This window comes from Euleptes europaea, chromosome 1 (assembly GCF_029931775.1).
Source record: "Euleptes europaea isolate rEulEur1 chromosome 1, rEulEur1.hap1, whole genome shotgun sequence".
Lineage (NCBI taxonomy): Eukaryota > Metazoa > Chordata > Lepidosauria > Squamata > Sphaerodactylidae > Euleptes > Euleptes europaea.
The window spans coordinates 36,248,421-36,273,824 of NC_079312.1; the positions used below are offsets into that span (position 1 = coordinate 36,248,421).

General features: G+C 43.4%; 1 protein-coding gene across 3 annotated transcripts in view; it reads left to right on the top strand.

The window, feature by feature from the left end:
- ATXN7 (ataxin 7) overlaps positions 1–25,404 on the top strand; it is a 146,924-nt gene that overhangs the window by 110,564 nt on the left and 10,956 nt on the right. For all 3 annotated transcript variants that reach the window (XM_056860010.1, XM_056860017.1, XM_056860028.1), the window contains 3 exons: positions 20,888–21,146; positions 22,565–22,821; positions 24,664–24,746. In XM_056860010.1, the coding sequence (XP_056715988.1) occupies positions 20,888–21,146; positions 22,565–22,821; positions 24,664–24,746 (599 nt within the window). The remainder of the gene's footprint in view (positions 1–20,887; positions 21,147–22,564; positions 22,822–24,663; positions 24,747–25,404) is intronic.

The following is a 25,404-nucleotide window of genomic DNA, read 5'->3' on the forward strand; positions in this document are numbered from 1 at the left end:
GCAGAAGCCAGAAACTGAAGCTTTAAATTCCACTTTCCAGAGGTTTGGAAAAGTGCACCTAGATCTTCTTGCACTGGCAAACAATAATCATATCACTAGTTCTTCTTCAGGATCAAATGTCCTCAAGCACTGGTAATGGATGCTCTCAAGTGCCGGTGGTCAGAGCATCTATTATATGTCTTCCTCTAGTGCAGCTTCTCCAGAACATGATCTGGTGAATCACGAAGCAGAGGTGATCCTGGTTGCCCCATTCTGGCCTCACTGGGCATGGTTCCAAGATCTGATTTGGCGGCTCTCCCAGCCCCCTTGGCGACTCATAAGCAGCAGAGATCTTCTCTCTTGGGGTTCATTTCTTCATCCTCTGCTAGATCTGCTAAAGCTGACAGCCTTGGAGGCTTGAGCGGAAGCAGTTTTGTGAAATAACTTTTTGACTGTTTTGAATATCAAACTTGACTGGTCCTGAGATTCAAGCAACATCACTGCTAGATAGTCTGTACAACGTTAGGCACGCCGTTGCTTAAAATGTAAAAGTTATGGATGGAAATTCTGAAAATATACACAAATATTCACCCATCACTAGTGGAGCTCCACTCAAACAATGGAATTTTCTATCACTTCCTTCCCACTGCATCTTCCATGTGAAGGCCCGGGGCGGGGGGGGGGGATAGAAAAATTCCAGGGTGGGGGGAATCCTGGTGTGTGTGTTTTTTAGGGTTTCCTCTAATTTTTCCGACAGACAAATCAGAAAATTTGGGAGAGCGCTGGGGGGAAAAAAACCTTCTATGAAATACAGAGTGAGTAAAATGATTCTTACAGCAAGGGTTTTCATACTCAAAATATATAGAATGGAAAAGCATGAGGGCTTTCTCCATTTTTCTTCCTACCTCAGATGGCAAAAACCTAAAGACCCATGTGCTATGGTAGCATAGGGTGCAGCAGTTTGCAGCTCTTTCCCAAGTTTTGGATATACGTAACAATTTTTCTTATAGAAAACAAAGACTTTAAAATCTTCAGAGTGAAAACTTTAAAATGAAAGCTTTAAAATTCCAAAAGTATGTCAAATAGTGCACTTTTATATGCTAAGTTACAAATATTGTATTTTATGTTCAATGAGGAAAAGTTTGATATGAAAGAAAGATATATATTTCAATTTTTTAAATAAAAATTCTGGGGAGAAAACAGGGAAAATGTTCTTGGCTTTTCCCATGGCTTCAAAATGCCTGGAATGTCTACATCTCTAGTTCAAAGATTCCCAAGGAATAGCTCTGGGCATGAGGCACTGGTTTGCAGTCCTTCCCCCACCCCCCACCCAGGTAGGATGCCCTTCCAGTAGAGGAAAATGAATTTTGGATGCAGCCCATAATGCTTTAGATAGTAATGAGAGGTTGTATGAGGGTACAGATATATAAAATTATAAATAGAAGTGGGGTTTTTTTTGCAGTAGAGGGACATTTTGAAGTTACTATTCCAAAAATCCTTTGGAGGTGCATACTAGAATATCCTATGAAAGTGTCTCATTCACTTCCACTTGATATCTACCTTAAGTGAGTCTTGGGTTCATTTAACTTAAATGTATTTCCGTTTCTTTGTCAATTGTAGGAGGGCATAATATTTTTCTCTTTTTATAAAACGTTTCTACGAAACTCTATTTTGTTACTTTAATAAGCAAGTGTTAGATGTGTTTAGGGCGGTAGCTTGAAGGCAGACGTTTTCTTCGGTGTATGTTCCATTGAGATCAGTGATTATTTCATTGGCACGGTTATCACGTCCAGGTGGATGTGTTTGGATTTTGCAATAGAGGGTAAAGGGCTGTTAGTTTTTTACTTCTGAAAGCTGTGTTACAGTAAACATATACCTTTCCATTGCTGTTTGGTGTAGGCGTTTTTGCAAGATTTTTGCACTGGCTGCTGAATTTGGTCAAAGCACGGGGTTGGGATTAACCTGAATTAGGGTTGGATAATGCAGTACAGTCACTTCTCAATGGAGACTAGAATATGAGGAAACTAGCCATTTCAAAATCCATCATGCTTTTTGTTAGGAATCTGTTACAAACTGTGCTTACCTGAATTACCACTATGTTGTCTTATCCCGCCTCTCTCCATCTAAAAGGCTGCCAACCTCCAGGTGGGGTCTGGAGATCTCCTGGAATTACAGTTCATCTCCAGACAACAAAGATCAGTTCCCCTGGAGGAAGCAGCTGCTTTGGAGGGTGGACTCTAAGGCATTATACCCCACTGAGGTCCCCCTCTCCCCAAACCCCACTCTCCCCAGGTTTCGCTCCCAAATCTCCAGGTATTTCCCAACCTGGAGTTGGTAACCCTATCTAAGAGGGACTGGTTCAAATCTCCGGAACATAAATTTTACCCCAGGCCTCAAGGCCTGGACTGAAGGTACATAATTCAGCAACCTTGCTAACACTTAGCTTGTCCGATTTGGGATCTGAATAGGGAGACCTCCTCAGAACCACAGATACGTTCCATTTATATCCAAGGAGAAAAGGCAGGATACAAGTATAATATATAGCAACTCTCTGTCAAAATGTCAGTGAGGAATCCTTGAAACAGGAAGCAGACAACGGGGGACTATCCATAGTAAATTGGTCGGAGTTATGATCTCCCAGAAAGATGCGAAAAAGAATGCGATTCACATCCATAGGAAGGAATGATAAAATATGTCCATATTAGTAGAGTGTGCGAAATAAAGATCAGAGTATAAAGTAATTTTAGAGAATAAGAAATATGTTAGCCGTTTCAAGCTTCAATAAATAACCTCTTTGGGAAACTGAAAGTAGCTACAAATGTTTTCCAAATGCCCACTACAAGATCTGTTAATGTGTGTGCCACTTTAAAGAAATTGTCAGAGAACTGGGGCAGTAAGTGATTAGCACATTAACATGGCAGATTGTTTAAGTACAGTCTTCTCAAATCCAGGCAGGTTGTCGTTAAAAACAGAGGGATTAATTTACATCAGCAAGGACTGCTGGTGTGACCATATTAGATAAAATTAGACTCCACCTCCCTCTTTTTACTAGTTATCTGCCAGGACCTTTGTGACTCAAGTGCACTCCACTGTAATAGCAAATGTTACATAAACCCAAACATGGTGCCCGTTTGGAGTCTGTGGGCAGACCCAAAGCATGTTGCAAAGCTTTAGCAGCAAGTGTGCAGCGAGGCACAATAAATGATGTGATTGGGGGGGCTTTTAAACAAGAAGGCTTTCCAGAACAGCATCACACACACACCCCTTCGCACAGGGCTTGAAAGCTCTGGGTAACTTTTCTGGTGCAGTTTTCAGAGGCAGGATTTGGCAGCGAGCCCAGATCTGAATGGAGTTTGCAGAAGGTTGGTATAGCTCTGTGCTAACACCCTGCACGAAGTGTGGAGACTCACGCTTCGTGCCGTTCCCTCCCCCTCCCCCAAAGTTTGTTTGTTTGTTTGCTCTGCCAGAGGTGGAGATGAACAGCGTAGACAGGCACATAGATGGCCTTTGCAGAGTTAGTTGATCAAAGTGGATAATCTCAAAATGAGGGATTAACTGCTGCCGGCGGGCCCCCACGTAAGCCATTCTGAAATGTCATTTGAGTGATTTGGCCAAAGTTCAAAAGCAGATGGGAGTTGAGTTTGCTATTAACTCCGACGGAAGGCTGAGGCTTGCATTGAGCTGTCACAGTGTTTCGGAACGTCGCAGCTCTTTTCAAAACTACATTGTGAAGAAGTGTGATTGTTTGCTAAGCCCCAAGTCTCTGATTCTGCCATTAACCCTTTTGCATGCTTTGAACATCTTATTTTGTTGGAAACGTGTTTGTGATAAAAGTGGTTTTGTGGTCAGCATAAACTTGGTGCTGTTTGTTTTCAAGCGGCTTCTCTTGCAGGAGTTTGAAATCCACACTTTTGCGAAAGAGGAAGCATTTAAGCAAGAGAAGTAACGATAAATTGAAATAGAGTTGTTTTCTCTCTGGTGATTGGTTCAGTCCTCTTTTCACTGAGTGGGGTTGTGCCGATGATTTCATTAATACGCATGCTTGACTTAACCTAGCTGTTAATTTAACAGCTAATCACCTGGATGTCGGATTTTAGTCCACTTTCGAGTGTAAATCAGCAGAGTAAATTTACAGATCGCAAGACCATAAGTCCAGGCTCTACAATCAAAATTTGCTTTGACTTTGTTTACAGCTGGGGAAGGATGATTGCTTTGACATTATAATTCCGCTGCAGCTGAAAAGTGAAAATAAACTGTCGGGGTAAACAGATCGGGTATACTTTTAACACCAAGGCTATTAAACATGAGTGATTATTTCTTTTTTGGTTTTTTTTTTTTTTTTACATTACAGCTTGCAAAGTGATTTTTTTTTCAAGGCACCGTTGTAATGAATTATATCTGATTTAAAAACCTGTTATAGCAAAGATGGAAATGAAGTTAACGTTTGTTTATGAAGTTAGCTTGTTTACTCTGCAGCATCACTTGAGTACACTGGTGACAGAAGTGAAATAGTTTGCATGCTAAATCTTTTGTCGCTACCCTTCTAGGAAGCAAATGGTAAACATATTTAGCAGGTTTTTGACAGCCTAACCCTGTTGAAGGAGCGTTCACAGTGTTAATGGAATAACCATGACACGGCGTTTCTCATCCTTAATCAAATGCTGTTGTTACATGCCATAGAGCAGTTTCCCCCCCCCCCAACTTTACTACAAATTAAGGTTAAAGATTTGGCTTGGAAACAAAATGATTTTGTTTCCCTCTATTATATTTTGGCTAATATCTATCAGTATATTATGATGCTTAACTGAATCCATTTTGAACCAGGAAAGTATATTTGTTTCTTGAAAAAGTAATTAGTTTTGCATGATTCTGATCACCTGGATGTGGGATTTTACTCCACTTTCGAGCATAATTCAGCAGAGTAAATCGCAAGACCATATGTCCAGGCTCTACAATCAAAATTCTAATAGTGTCAGGACATACACTTGAGTTTTTTGTGGGGGGAGGGAGACAGTAAGTGAGGAAAAATTGATCAAAACAATTTTCCAATATCGATCCCTCTGTCTGCAGGATGCCGATATGGGGCCCCGTTGGTTATCTGGCCCCATAGGTTATCCTGCCAGTTTATCGTGCCGTTCTCCAAGTAGCTCAGGGCAGCATATATGATTGTAATTGCATTTATTTATTTATATCCGGCTTTTCTCCCCACAGTTGAGACTCAAAGCGGCTTAGGACACCATTCTCCCTTCCTCCATTCTCACAACAAATGTTAGAGGTAGGCCAGGCTGAGAGTCTACAATAGACCCAAAGTCACCCAGCAAGCTTCCATGGGAGGTGAGGATTCAAGGCCAGGTCGCCCAAGGTCCGAGTCCACATTTGAATTCTGAAAACAGCCCACTGGTCCCCATGTTTTAATTCTCAAAACAGCTTTGTGGGGTAGGTCACTCTGAGAGATAGTGACTGGCTCGAGAGTCACCCGCGAGCTTCATAGCCGAAGGCGGGATTGAATTCGAGTCTCCTGGGTCCTAGTTCAGCATTGTCCTTACAACCCTACAGAGGAACATCCCCCTCTGCAGGGATTCACAACATTAATCTGTTCAATCCAAAATCTTTACTTTGATAATTCGCTGATGACAAATGGTAAGATTCAAGGAATCCTATCCAAAATAACTGTAAAATAGACATAGGGAATTCTTTAATTCCGTGTGTGTGTGTATGTGTGTATATATATAGATATAGATATTGATGTTTTGGTCATTATCTAGTTCTAAACTTTTTGTTGATGTTCACTAGTGAATTCTGTGATGACTTGTAGCTGTAAAAACAGCTGAAATTAATTTGGAATTATATTTCTAAGCAGCCTTTGCACTTCTTAGTTGCACAGGTGGTGCAGTCCTGAAGGGGGGGCTAGTTAGGTGATGGATGAGGATGGCACTGTCGCGCTGCTTCCTGAGAGGCTTCCCGGCCCGAAAAAAAAAGTGTTGGTTTTTATATGCCAATTTTCTGTACCTTTTAAGGAGAATCAAACCGGCTTACAATCATCTTCCCTCCCCACTCCCCCACAACAGACACCTTGTGAGATAGGTGGGGCTGAGAGAGTTCTGAGAGAACTGTGACTAGCCCAAGGTCACCCAGTTGGCTTCATGTGGAGGAGTGGGGAATCAAACCCAGTTCTCCAGATTAGAGTCCTTCACTCCTAACCACAAACCCCCATGAAACTCCTCCATTGGGTTTCATGGGGCTACAGCAGGTAGTTTGCAGGCTCAACTCAACGCCTGCAGAATGGGGCGTTCCCGGGGCAAAAGGGTTTTGGGAAGCTGACTAACCTGAGCTCTGCCCCGGAAGCGCCCCTGTGGACGCTGGTGCGGGCACTTGTGCCGTAAAAATGCTTCTGGGGAGGCAGTGCTGGCATCTGAGCCTCACGCTGCCATGTTGATCCCCAGAGCCAGCGTAAGTGGCCCTGCACTGGCGTTCAGGCCACTGTGGACGGCGCAAATGCCACGGGTGCCAGTGCATGGGTCACGCCGGCTCCTAAGCCGCTCCACTGTTTGCATTGTCTACAGCCTGTTCTAAAATGTTGTTTGCCTTTATTTTGCTTTAGAAAAATAAATTTTAAAAAACATATTTATTGGTCTCAACACTTTTCTCGAGACCTTTACATGGAGACCCTTTCAGATCTTGTTGGTTAGGTCGCCGACAAATGTTAAAAATCATTGTTTTCAAGAACAACCATAGAGGCCTGGCTTTATTGCAGGAAAAAGATTGGAAAGATGGTGATTTGTTGAAACATTGAGACCCCATCTTTCCATCGTGGCTCAAGGTGTCTTACAGTTCCAAGATTAAAAACATAAAGCACCCAATAAAACCCCATTAAGCCCTGTCGAGGGGCCACATGGGGCTTGCCCAACATTTGCATCCCCTCCCAGGATCCCCGTAGCCCCACATGCCCCCCTCTCTCACCTGTCCCCTTCAGCCCTGGAGTAGGCAAGGGCCTTGTGTAGCTGCCATCACTCTGCCTCAGAGGCTTCCTTGAAGCCTATAGGTCACTTATTCTATAGTCTTAGGATCGTGACTAGTCCCCATTCTCAAGAAAATACCTGCAGCTTAAGCCCCACACAAAAACAGCCTTACATCGCCTCCTGAAAACCTTAAAAGACTATCTGAAGCCCATGAAACAGGAAAAGCCAAACTCTCGGCCTTGTAATGGCTGTGCAGTGCTATCATTCAAAATAATGACAACAACTGGACGGTAGCTCGGTCATGTGATGCATTTGTCAGCGATGATGAATGGTGAGGTCATCTCAGTGGTGGCCACTGTGGCTGAAGGATTCTCCAGGAGCAATCTGCTAAATAAATACAAATTACACATTGCCTGAGACGGGCGTTTCATCCGCAGCGTTGATACTCTGCAAATACAGGTAATCATACCAAACTTTTAACAAACCAGTCCTAAACTGCTACGTAGGCACACAGATTAACAGCAGCAGACAGGGAAAGTACCCAACTCCACAGACAAGTAAAACAAAGCCCCCCCACACACACACTACTTCTTCCCTTCTCCTCATTGGGTAGTTATAGCAGTTACTTTTTTCCTGACTTCATTCCAAAACTCTTTCTCCAGGGTTTTTTCAAGGATGAAGATTACTTCTGCCCAGAGAGAAGCTTTCCCTCTACCTTGCTGGGAGGGGGTGGGCTGTGCATGTGAGTCTTTGTAGGGAAGGACTTGGCTCCTGAATTCCGCGAAGAAGAGCACTTGAGACTGATTAAGGAGAAGGCTGACAGTCTGCCACTCCTGGACTGGTGCAAAGTAAGATGGCAGGTAAGAGGGCAGCAGGGGGCAGCTCTGGGCATAGCGAGGCAGTGCCCCCATTTGCCTTAATGGTCCCGGCTCCCCCTGGGTAGTTCTGTTATGACTTCTTTTACTGTGGGCTGTGATCCCCACCTTATCAGATGCCACATTATTTCTAATTTTTACCTGGCAATTCCCACTTAAGGTTGGAAATGCAATCTACTTTTTGTCTATTTCGTCCTGCTCTTTCACAAGTCTCCAAGGTAGTAGTGTCTGTAAGAAAAAAAAATTTTTTTTTTGCAATACAGAAATAAATGTGAGCAGATTGAAACAGAAATCAGAATTGGGTAAACAAAGCAAAGCAGCCGCAGAGTCAAACGTCGGGTAGAAGTATTGAAAGGGGGGGGGGGGATAAATGAATCCCATCCTGTATCTTTTTCAGAACTAGTTGAAACAAACAAAAAAGGTTTAATCTGAAACCAAAAGGATGTAAAAGTAGATTCTAGGTGAATATCTCAGGGGAGAGCCCTCGGCAACATAAGGGGGGCTGCCTTAGAAAATGCTGTGTCCACAGAAACTCCCTAACATCTGAAGTTAGGGGCACCGGAAGCAGGGCTGTATTTGTTGACCTCAGCAAACGAGCAGGTTCCTACAACAGAAAGAGATCTTTCAGGCAGCCTGGCCCTCGACCATTTGGGTTAATAGGTCAATACCAGCATTTTGAATTGTGCCCGCTAGCAGAATGGAAGCCAGAGTAGATGTTTCTTGGCATAGGCAGTCATCTAGATCCAGTGTGGTGTATATAGTAGTTAGAGTGTGCAGTTAGGATCTGGGAGACCCAGGTGGGAGTCTCTGCCATGGAAGCTTGCTGGGTGACCTTGGGCCAGTCATACGCTCTCAGCCTAACCTACCTCACAGGGTTTTTGTGAGGATAAAAGTGGAGAAGAAAGAGCATGATGTAAGGTGCTTTGGGTCCCCACTGGGGAGAAAGGTAGGACATAAATAAAGTAAATAGGGTGCCAGAGGGACTTCTGTCCAAGAAACCAGGCTGGAAGCTAAATTGAAATAGATCCTGATACTCTCTGGCATCTAGGAGTATCTAGTCCCCCTACCACCTGCCTGAATACTTCTCCCAAGAAAGAACGATTTGTGACTGGGTGCAAACGAACCTCCAACGAGGTGTGACCTCATCCTTCAGTGACTGGGACCGTGCCTTCCCTTAGTGGAGCCATTTACTCTTCCTTATCCAGCTTATTATTTGTCCACAGAGGGTTCCTTAAATTGTATTAGTGGTAAAACCAGCTGACTTGGTTGTATCCTTGTCCCACAGAAGGTTCTGAGTCAGCTCAGTTGAAACTTCTCTGGACACCGCCCAGACTAAGAATTAGAACGCTGCAGGAATAGTGCCATGACGATCATTAACATTCAAGGTGTTGGGGCATCTGTACACCTACCAAAGCCAGTGTGGTGTAGTGGTTTGGAGCGGTGGACTCTAATCTGGAGAACCGGGTTTGATTCCCCGCTCTTCCACATGAGTGGCGGACTCTAATCTGGTGAACTGGGTTGGTTTCCCACTCCTACACATGAAGCCAGCTGGGTGACCTTTGGCTAGTCACACTCTCTCAGCCCCATCTACCTCACAGGGTGTCTGTTATGGGGAGGGGAAGGGAAGGTGATTGTAAGCCGGTTTGATTCTTCCTTAAGTGGTAGAGAAAGTCGGCATATAAAAACGAACTCTTCTTCAAAGGGAGCAGATATTTGTGAGGATGATAGGGATGAGAGCCAGCGTAGTGTAGTGGTTAAGGTGTCAGACTAGGATCTGGGAAACCTAGGTTCGAATCCCCACTCTGCCATGGAAACTTGCTGGGTGACTTTGGGCCTTCTCCATAGCTTAAAGTTGGCCTTGTGCCAACCACCACCTTTGGCCTCAGCCATGACAAGGAAGTATTGATGTTGACTTAGGCATAAAGGAGTTTTCCATCCAAGCTTTGCTGGAGTGGGCTTTCCTGTGTCCTAAATTGGCAAGCCAGCCAGTCTAAATTTAAACTGTCTTTCCCCCCCTTAGGTATCTTATTTATAAATATTGGCCTCAATCCTACGCCGAAAATGTTGCTGAGCTGTTGTTACAGCGTAGGAGGTTTAGTACCAAATATTACTGCTTTTAAATATCCAAGTAGTTTGTAGTTCAGTGAAGTTTGTTTCCTTTGTTTTTTACTTCTTCCAGTTATTCAGGGGAAGATTTACTGGCAAAAATGAAAATATAGGCATGTTTGTTGGTTTGCTTTCTTTATAAAGGGTCTTATCCCACCTTCCCAAAGCTACTTCATTGACCCGTGCACATCCATGTGTGCATCATATGTTTTATCTTGATGGATTTTGATAATTCTGAGTTGTAATGAGAGACAGTCTTCTCTGAAAAGCAGGTGTGAATAAAATTAAATAAGGAAGTTCTTTGACGAATTAGGAGTGAAGGGGCCACATGCTTTTCCAGTAAGGGAGGGTGTTAAGTAGAAAAGTGCACCTTGCCAGCAGTTACCTTGCTAGATATTTTATTTTGTGCTCTTAGGACTTAGGATTGCTTGGTCAAAAAGTCCCACCTAAACGTGTTCACTAACATTAATAATGTACAGTCAGGTATCTTTTTTTGGGGGGGAGGATAAATGCATAAGCACACACCCTCCCCGGCAAACAGCCCTTGCCTGCATTGCTTTCTTGACTGACCTGAATGATGATATGCTTGTATAATGGCTGTTGCAGTTCAGAAGCTATGGTCAGAGCAGGGGTCCCCAACATGGTGCCTGTTGGTGCCGTGGTAACTGCTGACACATTTCCTGGCCATTCACCAAGAGGTTTTAGAAAGTGGGCAGGGTCGAGTAGGGCTTTGATCCAGCAACCCTTCTGATAGGCCGATGGAGATTTGATTGTGCACATTTAAAAAAAAAATGTTGTGGCCGGACAAGAGTCTTCATTATGGGACTGAAGGTAAGCTTCAGACAATCGACAAAGTGTTGGGGATTATTGTGAGAGTACTACCATCCCAGCAGACAAATATGAAGCTGCAAATCAAAGGTTTGGATCCGGACAACCACAAAAAGAAGGGATTTTGTGGAGGGGATCTTTGCTGATTTTTCCCTTCCCGTTGGAGCTTCTTGGAAAACTGTTCCTGAGAGTTAGAGGCAATTGGGAACAACATAGAGTGCACAACAGATGGCTGCAGTGCGGAAGGGAGGAGTCATCAGAAGTCATTCCCACTCTTGCAGAAGGTTGGTCCTTTTGCATATCTCTCTTCTGAGCCTAAGACTTTCCCTCAATACTTCCATTCCAAAGAAAATCAATTTATTGTAGAAGCTTGGCATATTTTTGAGGTAGCGTTCTTTGTCAAGATTATTGTTTCCCTTCTTTGCTTTCTCTTGCTTAACTGTTCATGGCTACAGAAAGCTTTAAGTCTGAATGTGCAGCATTTGAGTTACTTAGAACTACTGAAGGGAACGGCTTTCTGGATTACAGAAGAAAAGCCTCGCTTCAAGGTCTGGATTTATTGCTTATCTTTCCCCGTCTGCTTTGCCATCCTGAAATTCAGTTGATGGCCAATATCTCCAAGACGCACAGAATTGCTAAAGGGTGGAAGGAAGTTTGTAGGGAAACTATCTTGTGGCTAAGGTGTATTCTCTATATTTTTGGCTGTATTCCACAAAGTGTGTGTATACCTCTAAAGCAGGGTTGTCCAATCTTTTGGCTTCCCTGGGCCACATTGGAAGAAGAAGAATTGTCTTGTGCCTCACATATAATACACTAACACTAACTTGGGCTGCACATAAAATACACTAACACTAACGATAGCTGATTCATAATGTTTTAAGTAATTTTACGATTTTGTGTTGGGCCACATTCATAGCCGTCCTGGGCCGCATGCTGCCTGGGGGCCGCAGTTTGGACAAGCCTGCTCTAGAGTGTAGCCAGGACAATGCCACATGAATCGCTCCCTGCAGTCCTGGTACTTTCTGGCAATCTTCCTGTACTCCTGGTGGACTGTTGCCATTTATGTAGCGCACTTGCTAAATTCTGCTTGCCCAAGTTAAAACAGCAGGTCACTATTTGTTCCCATTTTACAGATTGAGAACAGACTGAGTTATAAATGACATGGCCATGAGCAGAAGACTATTTAAATTTTGTTGGCCGGGGTTGACAGAAGAATCACTGTACCGAGTAGCTAGTTTTTCTCCTCTGCAAGGAAATATGGGCTGAGATAATGTGTATAATTTACCCTGATAACCTCTAAACCTTCTCTCATTGTCTGATGTACTAGGTTGAATGCTATATGTAGAGAATATAATTTTGGGCAATTACTTAACATCGTTTGTTCTGCTTCTCTATGGCTTGCGGGTCATAATAAAGCTTGACTAACTGACTGACTGCCATGACTATTCAGTGAACCAGTTGGCTGTATAAAGTCCCAAGATATCTAGATATAAATGCAATCTGCTGGATTACAGTACAAAGGAAATTGATGGTTTGGCCTTGCTGATTGAGAGCCATATTACGATCTGTTGTTCCTCTCTGAAGCGAACTCTTTACATTCTTTGCCATGTAAAGCTTTCTAAGGGATGACTGATTGAGACTGACTTCTTGTTAATGTGCATTGAAGCACATTTGGCTATGAGCAAGGGGGTCTGTGTACTCCATGCTTTAAAAACTAATCTGCACCCAGAGAAGCTGGATTCCGCAACTTCTACTAATTGTTCAGATTGCAGAATTTTGCATACTTTTGTTTTTTGTTAAATATTCTGTAATTATAAGTAGTTTCTATGTTTCTGCATAATTTAGTCACAAGGAAGAGCCGGTGGCTATGCTTTGCATTGGAGCCCACTGGAAATCTTATACTACCATCCTTCTGGATTTCAGTGGCTGTTGCCTGCATATTTCCATATGTATCTCCACAACCAAAAAAGCCAGAGGGTTGCTCTCTTTTTAAAAAATGAAAACCAAGATTTCCTGGATGTAAAATTCTTCTCCAAAGACCACATTCTGTGCATTTTCTGTATACATGCAGAATCATATAGCGAAAACGCATGGGAGGTTTTGCCTTGGATTTGCTGCTCTCCAGATGCACATTTTCCCCAACTGAATTCTGAAAACACTGTATGGGGGCTTATTTTTGAGTTTTGAGAATTTGGCTGGGGAAAATGTGCATTTACAGAGCAGCAAATCCAAGCGTTTTTGCCCATAGTATACATAGTAATTGTTATAAGTGTGCAGATGAGACACTCTCTGACATCTAGTCAGATGCGGTAAGTTCATTTTGTGTTACTACTTTTAAGAATCTGTTAGAGCAATATGCTAGCGTCTGTGTAGCAGCTGACATAAATCTTTAGAAAAACTGTTATTCATTCATTGAATAAATTGTGTGTATTAAACAAGATTTGGGGGAAATGTAGTACAGCTGATAAACTGATTGGCATCTGATTATAAGGAAAAATTAACAGAATGTGTGATGTGTGAAAACATGTCCGCGGAAGAGCTGTTAAATTCGTATGGATTTTTTAAAAAAAAAAGAGAAATAGGTGTTTTGTCAAATTGACAACATCAAAGAAAAAAGTGATAGATCAGACCACATGGATCGATGTTGTGTGCCAAGTTCCTTGAGAAAGGAGGACACTGACCCTTCTACTCTAAGATAACGCATGAGCACTGTGGAAAATCGCCAGGAGTTGATTAAAGAACTGCCAGAGCGTCCACCAGTTACTCAGTCTGAGAGTTCCTGTCAGCCATCTTTCACGGAAGTCATGGATTTACATTGTCACATGTTAAAATTATGCCTTTCCCATTGAAACCCTCAGCTTTCTGCTGTGCTGGAACTGAGAATTGTGTGTGGGATCACTCTTCCGTTATACAAAATGGATGTTTCTCACACTGAGTTTTTGGATACAAGGTGGTCCTGGAAACCAAAACACATACATTTGGTGTGTGTATTTGTATACAGATAGGTAGATAGATTGCATTAAAGGTGACCCTACAAGAAATATGCAGCACATTGGACAAAGATAGTCAGAGACATTATACAGCACAGCAGCCAAGCACCACTGGATCATTGCCTCGCTTTAGACCTCCTTAGGCATTATAGGCACAGTTACTTTCCATGGTCTTTTAAGTGCGATTTGAAAAGTTCTTTCACCTAGTCAGATTGATAGCTGCCACGTCTTTCCCTGCCGACATATTTCCCTGTTACTGTTTATTTCCAGCCTTGGTGAGTGATCTGCTCTGTTATGACAACATTCAGCTGCCATAAAGTAACAGGACATAATGGCCCCTGGTATCTTACCATTCCACTGTGCAACATGTGAAGCCTTCCTTAAGCATAAGGAACTTTCTGTCAGAGAAGGCACCACCTACAGTGGAGAAAAGGTTCCTTAAGTTGATTATTATTTATATTTCCCCTCCTAGATTCTATAGTAAGGAATTCCGCAGTATAGCTTCTGAGTTAAACATGAAGACTGTTGGCGTCATTCTGATGGAATCACCTTTTCCCATTAACCTTCTGAAAGCCTCACTCCCCAGTCTTGGTTCTCTACCTATTTGGTTCAGGATGGGCCGAGTTTGTGTCATTAAAATAGTTTTTTGACAATTCCCAAATTAATCTTCTGTAATCTGTCACATAATACACATTTTAGGAGGTTTATAATGCTAAAACAAGCTGTTAATGCCCTCCGTCACTCTCTGGAATGTAACAATTTGTAAGGTTTGAGTTGTTATGCAGTTGATTTTGTGGCCCAGAAAAGAATAATAGTTTATTTTCATGGCCTGTTAATATTTTTGTCCAAGGCATCTAAATGGTAACTCTGCTCCAAAGTGTAAGTTTGACGTCGGTGTCTGCTTTGTAATCACTGTGAGATAAGATATGGATTCAAGTGGGGGTAGAGGCCTGTTTAGTGTGTTGCGGCAAAAACCAAAAGAGTCTTCAGGCACCTGAAAGATGTTTGTTGTAGAACAAGCTTTTGTTTTGTGCTACCTGAACGGAGCAGTATCAATCACCATTGGAAATCTCGCTTCCAAGACAGTTTTTAAAAAGACCTTACTAGCAGGTTGGGTTTAAAAAAAAAAAAAGGTAGTATCTGAATCAATCAAAATGAGATTTTGGATGAGTGACTTGCAAGAAGAACGTTTCAGAGGGGTATAGCTGTGTTGGTCTGCAGCAGAACAGCCAGATTCCAGTCCAGCAGCACCTCAGAGACCAACAGGATTTTCGGAGTATAAGCTTTTGTGAGTCAAAGTACCCTTCGTTAGATACCAAGAACTGATTGATAAGGGTCTCTTTAGTAGAGAGCCAGCGTGGTGTAGTGGTTAAGAGCAGTGGTTTGGGCTCTGATCTGGAGAACCGGGTTTGATTCCCCACTTCTCCACGTGAGCGGTGGAGGCTAATCTGGTGAACCGGGTTGGTTTCCCCACTCCTCCACATGAAGCCAGCTGGGTGACCTTGGGCTAGTCACACTCTCTCAGCCCCACCTGCCTCACCAGGTATCTGTTGTGGGGAGGGGAGGGGAAGGTGATTGTAAGCTGGTTTGATTCTGCCTTAAGTGGTGGAGAAAGTTGGCATATAAAAACCAACTCTTATTCTTAGGTATGCCAAATTCTCAACTTTTTTTTGTCAGCTTTGTTACAGACAAAACACCTTTTTTGCCATTTTGAGAAGATGCAATTAAAACAGATGATGCTGGATCAGATACTATTTTTAACTGTGACAGCTACTGGCATTTAGGATTTGCCACATATATAGTAGCTGAGGAGGTTGAAATTGCGGGCAGTGTTTTTATCTTGGGGCTTCATATAAGGTTCTCATCACAACTAATACCGGCTCCAGCTACATCATAAAGCGTTGCTGAACCTCCAGGGCCTTCAAATAGTAACTTAGCAAATCCACTCTGGGATTCTCGCCATTGTTATAAAAAGACCCTTGGCACTTAGAACTTTGTCCTATTTAGAAGCCCAGAATTGACTGGGCTATAAAATGCAAATATCCTTGCACAGCGCGGTAGTTTGTAAATAGGCTAAATAGTCTGTCTTGGATAAGGGGAAAGATTTAATGAAGCAAAAGAATTGAAAATCTTTGTACGTTAAAAGCAGTCACTTTAAAACTTACAAGATTGCTCACTATTTTAATAGTTGTTTTTTAAATAAGGGATTTCATTTCTGTTGATTTTTCCCCTCCCAGTAGAGAAAGAGCACTAAATAAAGATGTACTATTTGGATGGGAGACCACCAAGGAATACCAGGGCAGAGGAAGGCACTGGCAAACCACCTCTGTTAGTCTCTTGCCATGAAAACCCCCAAAAGGGGTCGCCATAAGTCGGCTGCGACTTGAAGGAACTTTACACACACACAATGGGGCTATACCTCCTCTTGGCTTGCAGATAGCACTTATGTCTATGTTATTAAGAGGGAGGTTCAAAATTAAGGTCAAGTCAGAGACTCAGTTCTACTGTACTTTTCTTTTCTTTTGCTTGCCCTTTTGTTGATGTGGAGAGAGGAGGAGGAATATTGCCAAAGCGGATGGTTGGGATTTTCCTAAGCAGAAAAGAAAAATGCAGGCTGTATTATTTTAGCGATTGGCTGGGAGGATCCATCCATGTGGTAGAAAGGCAAAGCTAGTCTCCCTGGTGCCACTGAGTAGGATTTTCATTGACTGGAGGCAGGGGGGAGGGAAGGGAAACTGACAGAGCTGTGGAGAAATAAAACGAATTAGTCAACCGCTAATTGAAACTACTCTAGAAGAAGATGAACGATGAGTCTCTGTCTTTCTGACAGTGTGATGGTGATACTTGCTCATATGCAAAAGCTTGGGAAATAATTTATCCTGTGGATAAAGCGACCAGCCTGAGGGCGGTGAGTGCAGCACGGGAGTACCTATGAGAGATCTTGTCAAAATGAATAAGGCTGCAGTTGCAAAGTTGCATGGGGGGGTGGGGGGACATGATCCCACACACTAATTCTTTGTGTTGCCATTTGTGCAGTTCCTAGTACAGATCTCAGCGCTGCCTTTCTTAGCATGTATGTTAAAAAAAACAAAAAACCCCGACTTACCAGCTAATTTATGCTTTCATTGTTAAAAGAATCCTTCAGGTACATAGGGCAGGCAGAAGAAGAAGAAGTCTGTCTTTATATGCCGACTTTCTGTACCCTTTAAAGGAGAATCAAACTGGCTTACAATCTCCTTCCCTTCCCACAACAGACACCTTGTGAGGTAGGCGGGGCTGAGAGAGTTGGGAGAGAACTGTGACTGGCCCATGGTCACCCAGCAGGCTTAATGTGGAGGAGCGGGGAAACCAATCTGGTTCACCTGATTAGAGTCCGCCGCTCCTGTGGAGGAGTGGGGAATCAAACCAGGTTCTCCGGATTAGAGTCCACTGCTCTTAACCACTACACCATGCTGGCTCTCAGAGAGAAAGCTGTGCAGTGGTGCAATACAGTCGTATAAAGCCCTGGGGCCAGTTCCTAGGTTATCCATTGAAAAGTGGGGATTCTGATCCAGTCAGTGGCAGGTAACGAATCTGTAATACTACTTTTAATACTGTGCTGCTTTTAATACTGCAAAGTTGGCGTTGTTCCCCTGAAACTCTTACTGTGTTCATGATTGCATATTTGTTTTATGCACCCCATTGAGATCGACCTTTTTCCTTCTGTCCGAGAGTGTTAGCATGGTGTGCTGTATTTGTGTAACGTGCAAATTATTGTTTATTGTTTGTTGATGTGGTTAATATTAGGCAAACAGCTTTGATTTTAAGAAAGGTGGTATGTACATGCCTAAATAATACGTAGCAAGTGGCAAGATTATTTGAGCGAGTGTCCTGCTTTTCTGCCTGTATTGTTGCTGTACATCAAACCTGGCAGCTGCTGGGGGTGGGTGCTCAGAGCTTGGAAGCTGAGTTGTTGGGGGTGTCTGTTTTTTTGTTTTGTTTTTTTAAAGAGGGCACTGTAATTTACAAAACAATGGTCTGGTTGCATCATCATCATCATGACAGAAGCTCAGAGAAAGTCAAGTATGCCTCAAGGGCAGAGCAGGTCTTATGAATGTGGCCAAAAACAAATACATGGGAATTTGGGATGGGGATGGTTCATTGCATAATCTTAGTTATGGTGGAGGAGGGGAATCTTTTTTTTTTCCTTGCAAAACAAGCTAATTTTGCCTTGGAGCAGGCAGGTCAGAAGTCAGGATTTTTGTGACAGGAGGCGGACCTGGAAAGAAAAGTGCCGGTGATTCAGGAAATGCACTGCTTCCCACCCCCCTCCTGAAACTACAGTTCCAAAGTGGCATTTCAGGAAGACATAAGAACATGAACGTGAACATGAGAGGTCCGTGAAGTCCCGCATTCTGTTTGATGCAGTTGTCCGGGTGAGCCAGCAAAATCCACCAGCAAAATCCACACGAGCCAAAACACGATGAGTTCAGAGCACTACTGGGGGGGGTGGTCTCTCTTAAATATATGTTTATATCCAGCCTTATCTCTTTAGACACGAGACAGCTAACAATGTAGCAAATGGCTGCAAGAAAACAAAAACGTCACGGTCCCTTAACTGAAAGTAAGCTGAAAACTTACTTTTTGCCGTTCTCTATCTCTTTGTGAAATTTGAAGACTGAGCAAAATCTGGTGGATGGGGTCCCCTCAGGACAGGCCATTTTTAAAGCCCGACAATAAAGTTACAGTTCATAAATACTTAACCTGGCGGACCTCGCAAAGAAACTATGCTGCGCTGCCTGTTTTTCTAATCCCAGCTCATGTAAGGCATCACAATTTAATTTGGAGCATAGTGTAGCCCTTAGTGTTGGACTAGGATCCTTTTCATTTGGCGTCACCACACCCCGTTGAGGAAGGTTAGGATGAGGAAGAGAGACACTAAAGTGAGAAATATAGATATACAAGTGGGGGCCTGCAAAACATTTGCTGGGGTGGGGAACCCATCTCTCCCCCCACCCCATTGTGGCTCCAGGCCTCCTCCTCTCCCCTTCCTCTCTCACTCACCAGAGCCTCTCCAAGCAGGCATGGTCTCTCCTCCCAGCCCTGCTTTCTTGCAGGTGTGGCCTCTCCCCCCCCCCCATCTTGCCAGCTCACCCAGGGGGCACAGTGAGGCCTCCTTTCACCTCCCCAGCCCCGCTCTCTCACCGGACCGTCAAGTCTGCAGAAAACCTTTAGTGTGCAGAGAGGCAGATTGCTAAACCAATATTTAGCAATTGAAGTTTATAGTTTTAGTTCAACTGATATAGAAATGTTTATATATGTACTCTACCGTAAGAGTCATTACCTGAGAAGCTAATAACTAGGATTAGAAATCAATTATTTAGGTTCAAAGTTGATGAAGGGTGCATGTGTGTATTATTACATTGAAACTTGGGGACAGACATACTTTTTTCTTTGTTTTCCCACCATTCTTTTCCCTCTTGTTTTCTTTTTTCTGTACCCCAATATATAAAAATAAAAATTATTTAAAAAAAAAAAAAAACCTGTTGGGGAAAAAGTGTGACCCCTATCTGCATTTATGTATTCACATGTGGAAATTAGATATGTGTGTGTGTGTTAAGTGCCGTCAAGTCACTTCCGACTCACGGCAACCCTATGAATGAAAGTCCTCCAAAATGTCCTGTCTTTGACAGCCTTGCTCAGATCTTGCAAATTGAAGGCTGTGGCTTCCTTTATTGAGTCGATCTATCTCCTGTTGGGTCTTCCTCTTTTCCTGCTGCCCTCAAATTTGATATATAGAAATTAGATATATAGATAGATATTTTACAGGAACGTATACTCGGCTTCTTGTGCCAGCTGACTCCTGTTTGAGTGACAGCAGCTTTAGAGGGGATTAAACATTTTCTACATTGAGACCGCTGTAAAAACATGGGTTTTTTTCTATTTTGAACCCGGAATAGTACCTAGTTAAAATACAATAGAGAACACATACCTGCATAACTGTTTTGACTATTTGTGTTGAGCTTTTGGTGTTGGTCTGCTGTCAGAGAATTCTGCCTTAACTGGTCTGGTCAGGTTATGAAAGGAAAAAGGGGAGGAGAAGAGCATTGCTCATAGAATAATTGCATTACCTAAACAGAATCCTGTACTGGACAAGGGAGAGAATGTTTGTGCTACTGATTTCAGTCATAGGAAATGCCAGACTAGCCAGAAATACCTAGATAATCCTCAAGGGAGAACTTCCCAGCTTCGCTCATTTCTGTCAGAATACTGCTGTGTGCTTTTCTCGTTGTGCTGCTAGATATCATTGCATAACAGTACCTATTTTATTATAGCCATCGCTGAGGAAACTTGCAATACCCCCTGCTTCTCTTTAAAGTTTCTGTCTTTACAATCACACCTCTACTCTGGCATGAGCTCTTGGTGGAAGAGCTTCTGCAAGATGGGGGGGTGTCGGGATGATTTCTGTCCATTTTTACATAGGTTTCAGCCCCTTGTTCTCGAGCATCCCCCAATCCTCGGGGACGTCTTTTCCTAGGGGGTGGGGATGCTGCAGGGAGAAGAAGTAAACATCAGTTCCATTAACTCATTCAGTTGACAATTCGTTAGGATCTAACCCAGTGCTTTTCAAAGGATTTGGTGTGTGCATTCTCCTCTGTCAAGTCAAGTGTCCAGAAGAGAAGGCCGATTCACACTTGATTTAAATGTCCTGCAAAGACATTCCCCTGCTCTGCATAGATTATCTTAGTAACGCTTACAGTAAAGCACGTTGGTATGGTCCCCATAATGCAAAATAGGGGTTATGGGTTGGGGGCGAGGGCTGAGACCAGCTTGCCTGAGACTGCCAAGTGAATTTTTGGTTTAACCGGCAACTGCCAGACTCCTCATCCTCTCTCATTTGGCCACTGTTCAACACTGGCACTTTCCTTCTAAGGCACATAAATTCCACTTGTTTGCATTGCATAAAGGAAACAGTAGCAGGGTAGGGGTAGTTTTAAGGAGGCAAGGTGCAAGCTGCAGCAAAGAGAAAAGCACACCGGCTCCTGAGGTCACCACTGAGACCACTGGCGGAGCATCGCTTGCAGTGAAGCCCAAGGAATTTCAAATGGCTTGGAAGTCATTTCCATGTTCTAAGCGGTCGCTAACGCGCTTTCCTTTTCTCGCCTTCCAGAAAGACGACACAGCTCCTCCAGCAAGCCACCCTTGACTCCCACTTCCTCTCCAGTATTCTCCATTTTTTCGTCTCTGTCTTCAAAAGGCAAAGGTAGCAGTGGAGGGGGGAGCAGTCGCTCATCCAGTGGCGGAGGGACTGGTGCGTCTTCATCATCCAGTTCCAAGTTGTTGAAATCACCCAAAGACAAGCTGCCAATCAGTGGAAACAATAGGTCAATGCATCTGGTACAACATAGCAAAGTTCCCCATGACAAAATGTAAGTATACTTTGGGGGGGGGGGGGGCGCAGGTGGACGACACACACACAAAAGTTCAGCACTGGCACAATTGTTACCCTTTCTAATTTGTGTGTGTTTGAAAGGGGTATTTCATTTCATCCATAGATTCTTCCTGGCAGCTTATTTAAGAACCAGTGCAGTTGCCCCCCTTCCCTTTTCATTTTCATAGCAGTATAGAATCATAGAGTTGGAAGGAGCCACCAGGGTCATCTAGTCCAACCCCCTGCACAATGCAGGAAATTTACAACTACCTCCCCCCACACCCCCAGTGACCCCTACTCAATGCCCAGATGATGGCCAAAAAATAAAATAAAAAATAACAGCCCGGATAACCTACAAGAACCAAAAATAATAACCTCCAGGATCCATGGACAATCTGGCCTAGAGGAAAATTGCTTCCTGACCCCAGAGTTGTGATCAGCCTTACCCTGAGGATATAAGAAAGGGCCACGAGAGCCAAGCACTGACGCTACCCTTCCTGCCCTCCCTCTTATGATCTGCCTAAGATCAGAGAATCAGCATTGCTGACAGATGGCTGACGGACAGCCCAAGTTCTGCATTATATGTGTTTGGAATTAATCTAAACCCAAGTTTGAAACCAAAATTGGAAGCTTGTTTGCAAAACATGCCTATGGGAGGGAAACCCCAGTCCCCCACAGTACTCCCCAAATGGTAGTCTACACTAGTGGGGGACATTGGCCTTTCAGCTGGAAGATTGTAGCCCACATCTGGGTTGCAACCCAACCAAAGATAATCAGCACTACCATAGTTCTGCTTTGTTTTTGTTTTGTGTACTATTTAGAGGCTAGGAGATGGATGGAAAGGGAGGAGAAATCATGTAGGAGAAATATACAGGAAAGGAGAATAACCGACAGAGAACGAAACAAGCATACGTGGTGGGAAAACTGAGAGGGGGTCACAAGCTTTAAGTGTGGGTTTGGGGACTAAAAGGGAGGCATCTGGGTTGGAAGGCAAAGGCAATCCATGCATTATTTTTATGAGGTAAAAAATGTGTGTGGAGATGTAGCACTGAAGCTTATTAAATGCCTGAGGAATTACGCTGAACAGCTGAATCCGGCCTCTTGCACACATCAGAATGAGACACAACAGCAGGGAGATAAGCAAGTAAAAATTCCAGGCTTTAGAATTTCAGCGTTAAGTGAAAAATAGCATAACACTTTCAAGTAACTGAGCCCTATGTTAGGGATTTGCAATCCATAATGATATCACACAATACTCCAGAGTCTCTTTGGGTGTTTAGAGTAGAGAGGAATAGGAGTGATGAGAAGAGCAGGTAATTTGGGATTAAAAGGTATGTTCAGATAAGACATTACTGTGTATGACTGTTAACGTATTTCTTTGTATTTATATTTGTCTTTATATTTTCCCCTTCGTAGCATGACTGTCAAAGTGGAAAAAATGCATCCAAAGATAGATGGTGCACTATTGAAACCTGCTGTTGGTCCAACCTGTTCTACTACTGTGAGCTCCTCAATAAAACCTGGCCTTAATTGTCCCTCAATACCAAAGCCACCCTTGCCTTCCCCTGGACAGATACTGAATGGTAAAGGTCTCCTCCCTGTGCCTCCGTATTCAGAAAAGAAACATGACGAGAGTACAAACAATAGGAAATTTCTACACAAAAGATTGTCAGGTAACTTTTCAAAGCTGTTTTTTTTTAAAAAAAAAATTACATAAAACACTGCTAACGATGAATAAATAAATCCACTTAAGCGAGAGAATACCAGAGCACCTTGAAGAATGGAAGCGCTTTGTGGGTGCCCTGTATTGACTGGGGTCCAAAGCGCCAGGTATGTTGTTCCAGGAGAGGCGTGAGGCGTCTTCGGTTACCCTCTTCCAGCAGCAAACCGGCCTCTGAAGTGAAGGGGCCCCTCCAGAGCAGGCAAAAATGGCTACTGCTGAACAGAAAAAAAAGTACCCCTCACTCTTGGAGCCTTGCATGTGTCGCAGGATCCCAACCCATTTTGTTCAGTGTGCCTTTAATAATAATAATGTGGCATGAATTAGAATGCACAAATGTGAGTCGGTAAGTGCTGGTGTTCAGTCTCCCGTGTTTCCCTGAATTTTCCCCCCATTACTTTTGAGACCTCTCTGTTACTTTTTTAAAAACCCTCTTCTGTGAGCTTCAGAAGGTGAAATTATTTGTCCTGATGAAAGAAGTCGCCAGTTGAAAGCCCATGAGGTAGCCAGAATCTCAAGGCGTGCCTATACTGTTGGGGTCTTTCTCTGCAGTTTTAGCCTCTGACACGCTTGACGGCCAACACAGCAAACTAGGAGGCCTTTGGCTGATGTCAAATTAGAGAAAAATGCTTACTCTGTGCAGGATTTCTTTCTCCACAGATAGTTCCTTTGAACTGTAGCTTTGGTGACCCTTCTGTGGGCAAAAGCCATGAGATTTTGCCAAGGATAAGCTTGTGCAGTTAAAGTAGCAAGCGCTGTATTTTTAAGTAACGCACTTGCCTTTCAATCTTCTATTACTTTTTGATAACTCTGGAATCAAAGCAGATTTCTTTTAGCAAGAGGCTTTCCTTTCCTTAGAGATAATGTGACTCAATGGCTCACATGAAACTGAAGAAGCTAGCATGCAATTTCTGTCCCATGGGATCCACTACAGCATAAGTGTCCAGGTTTAAGTCTTTTAAAGTGTTTCCAGTAATATCTAGCACATGTCCATATCCCACAAGTTTTATTTATTTTCTCCACTTATAGCCTGCCTTTCTTGCTGAGACTTGAAGTGGATTACAAAATACAAAAACCGTTCTGTCGGTCAATATAGAACAGGGGTGTCGAACTCAATTGTTACGAGGGCCGAATATGACATAAATGTAACTTGCTCAGGCCAGGCCATGCCTCGCCAGCCCAGATTGAGGGGGGAGGGTGCAGCTGGCTCAAGGGGCCGGATCCGGCCCTCAGGCCTTATGTTTGACACCCCCTGGTATAGAACATCCAGTAACAATGCAATAGGACTTAAACTACATTGTTTTCTGACTAACTGCCAAAGGCATGACATACTGTCATACAGAAAGTGGATTACAAATGTAGAAGACAACTCAGGAAAAACAGGATGGTGCACGCAATAAACATACTGCATTTAGGCTATATAGCAGTGTCCTCCTGTGCTGTTCCATTATACCTCAGTTCTAACCCCTTTATAAAAATGCCGTCCTGAACCTTTCTGTTTGGCACACTCCGCAAAGTGATAGAAGTGTGGGATCCATCCTGACCTCCTCAAGCAGATTGCTTCACAGGGCGGGAGCCACAACCAAGAACGTCCAAGTGTAGGCAGTGGCCGACCTTTCCTATTTGCAGGCTGGTCCCCTCAGAAGTTTGGCTCAGACGTGCGAAGCTAGCACAGTGGCGTTAAGTAGGACAGGCAGTGTTTAACTTTGCATTCTCACCAGTAATTTAACTTTGTGATTAAAGTTTGTTTTGTAATGAGGTGGTGTTCCGATTTATTTTTGTTTTAATTTAACAGAGAGAGAATTTGATCCTGATATCTACTGTGGCGTTGTTGACATGGAAACCAAGAAACCCTGTACTAGGTCTTTGACATGCAAGGTAGGAGGCCTTCCTAGTGAATTTCTAAATATCAGGGTGGAAGTCAAAGTGGCCTAGCTCATTCAGTCCTCTGAAAGCAGCTTAGGAAATGATGCAATAGAGGCTAATGAAAAGAATCAGAGGAAGACATAAATTTTCTAGGTTTATTTCAGTGGGTTTTTTTATTAAACTGTTTTCAGACGTTATAGCCACTTCCATCAGGTTGCTTGAGTCCAAATGCTACATTTTCGAGAGCCAGCGTGGTGTAATGGTTAAGAGCAGTGGTTAGGAGCTGGGGAGTCTGATCTGGAGAACCGGGTTTGATTCCCCACTCCTCCACATGAGTGACGGTCGCTAATCTGGTGAACCTGGTTGGTTTCCTCACTCCTACACAGAAAGCCAGCTGGGTGACCTTGGGCTAGTCACAGCTCTCTTAGACCTCTCTCAGCCCCATCTACCTGACAGGGTGTCTGTTGTGAGGAGGGGAAGGGAAGGTGATTGTAAGCCGGTTTGATTCTTCCTTAAGTGGTAGAGAAAGTTGGCATATAAAAACCAACTTTTCTTCTTCGTTGAGACAACCGGATACTGGTGGGAGCCATTACTTGTGCCTTGACTGCTGCCTTCTGGGAAATATGCTTCAGCCATAGTTCTGACTCTGTCACGGAAGTCCCTTTAGCTG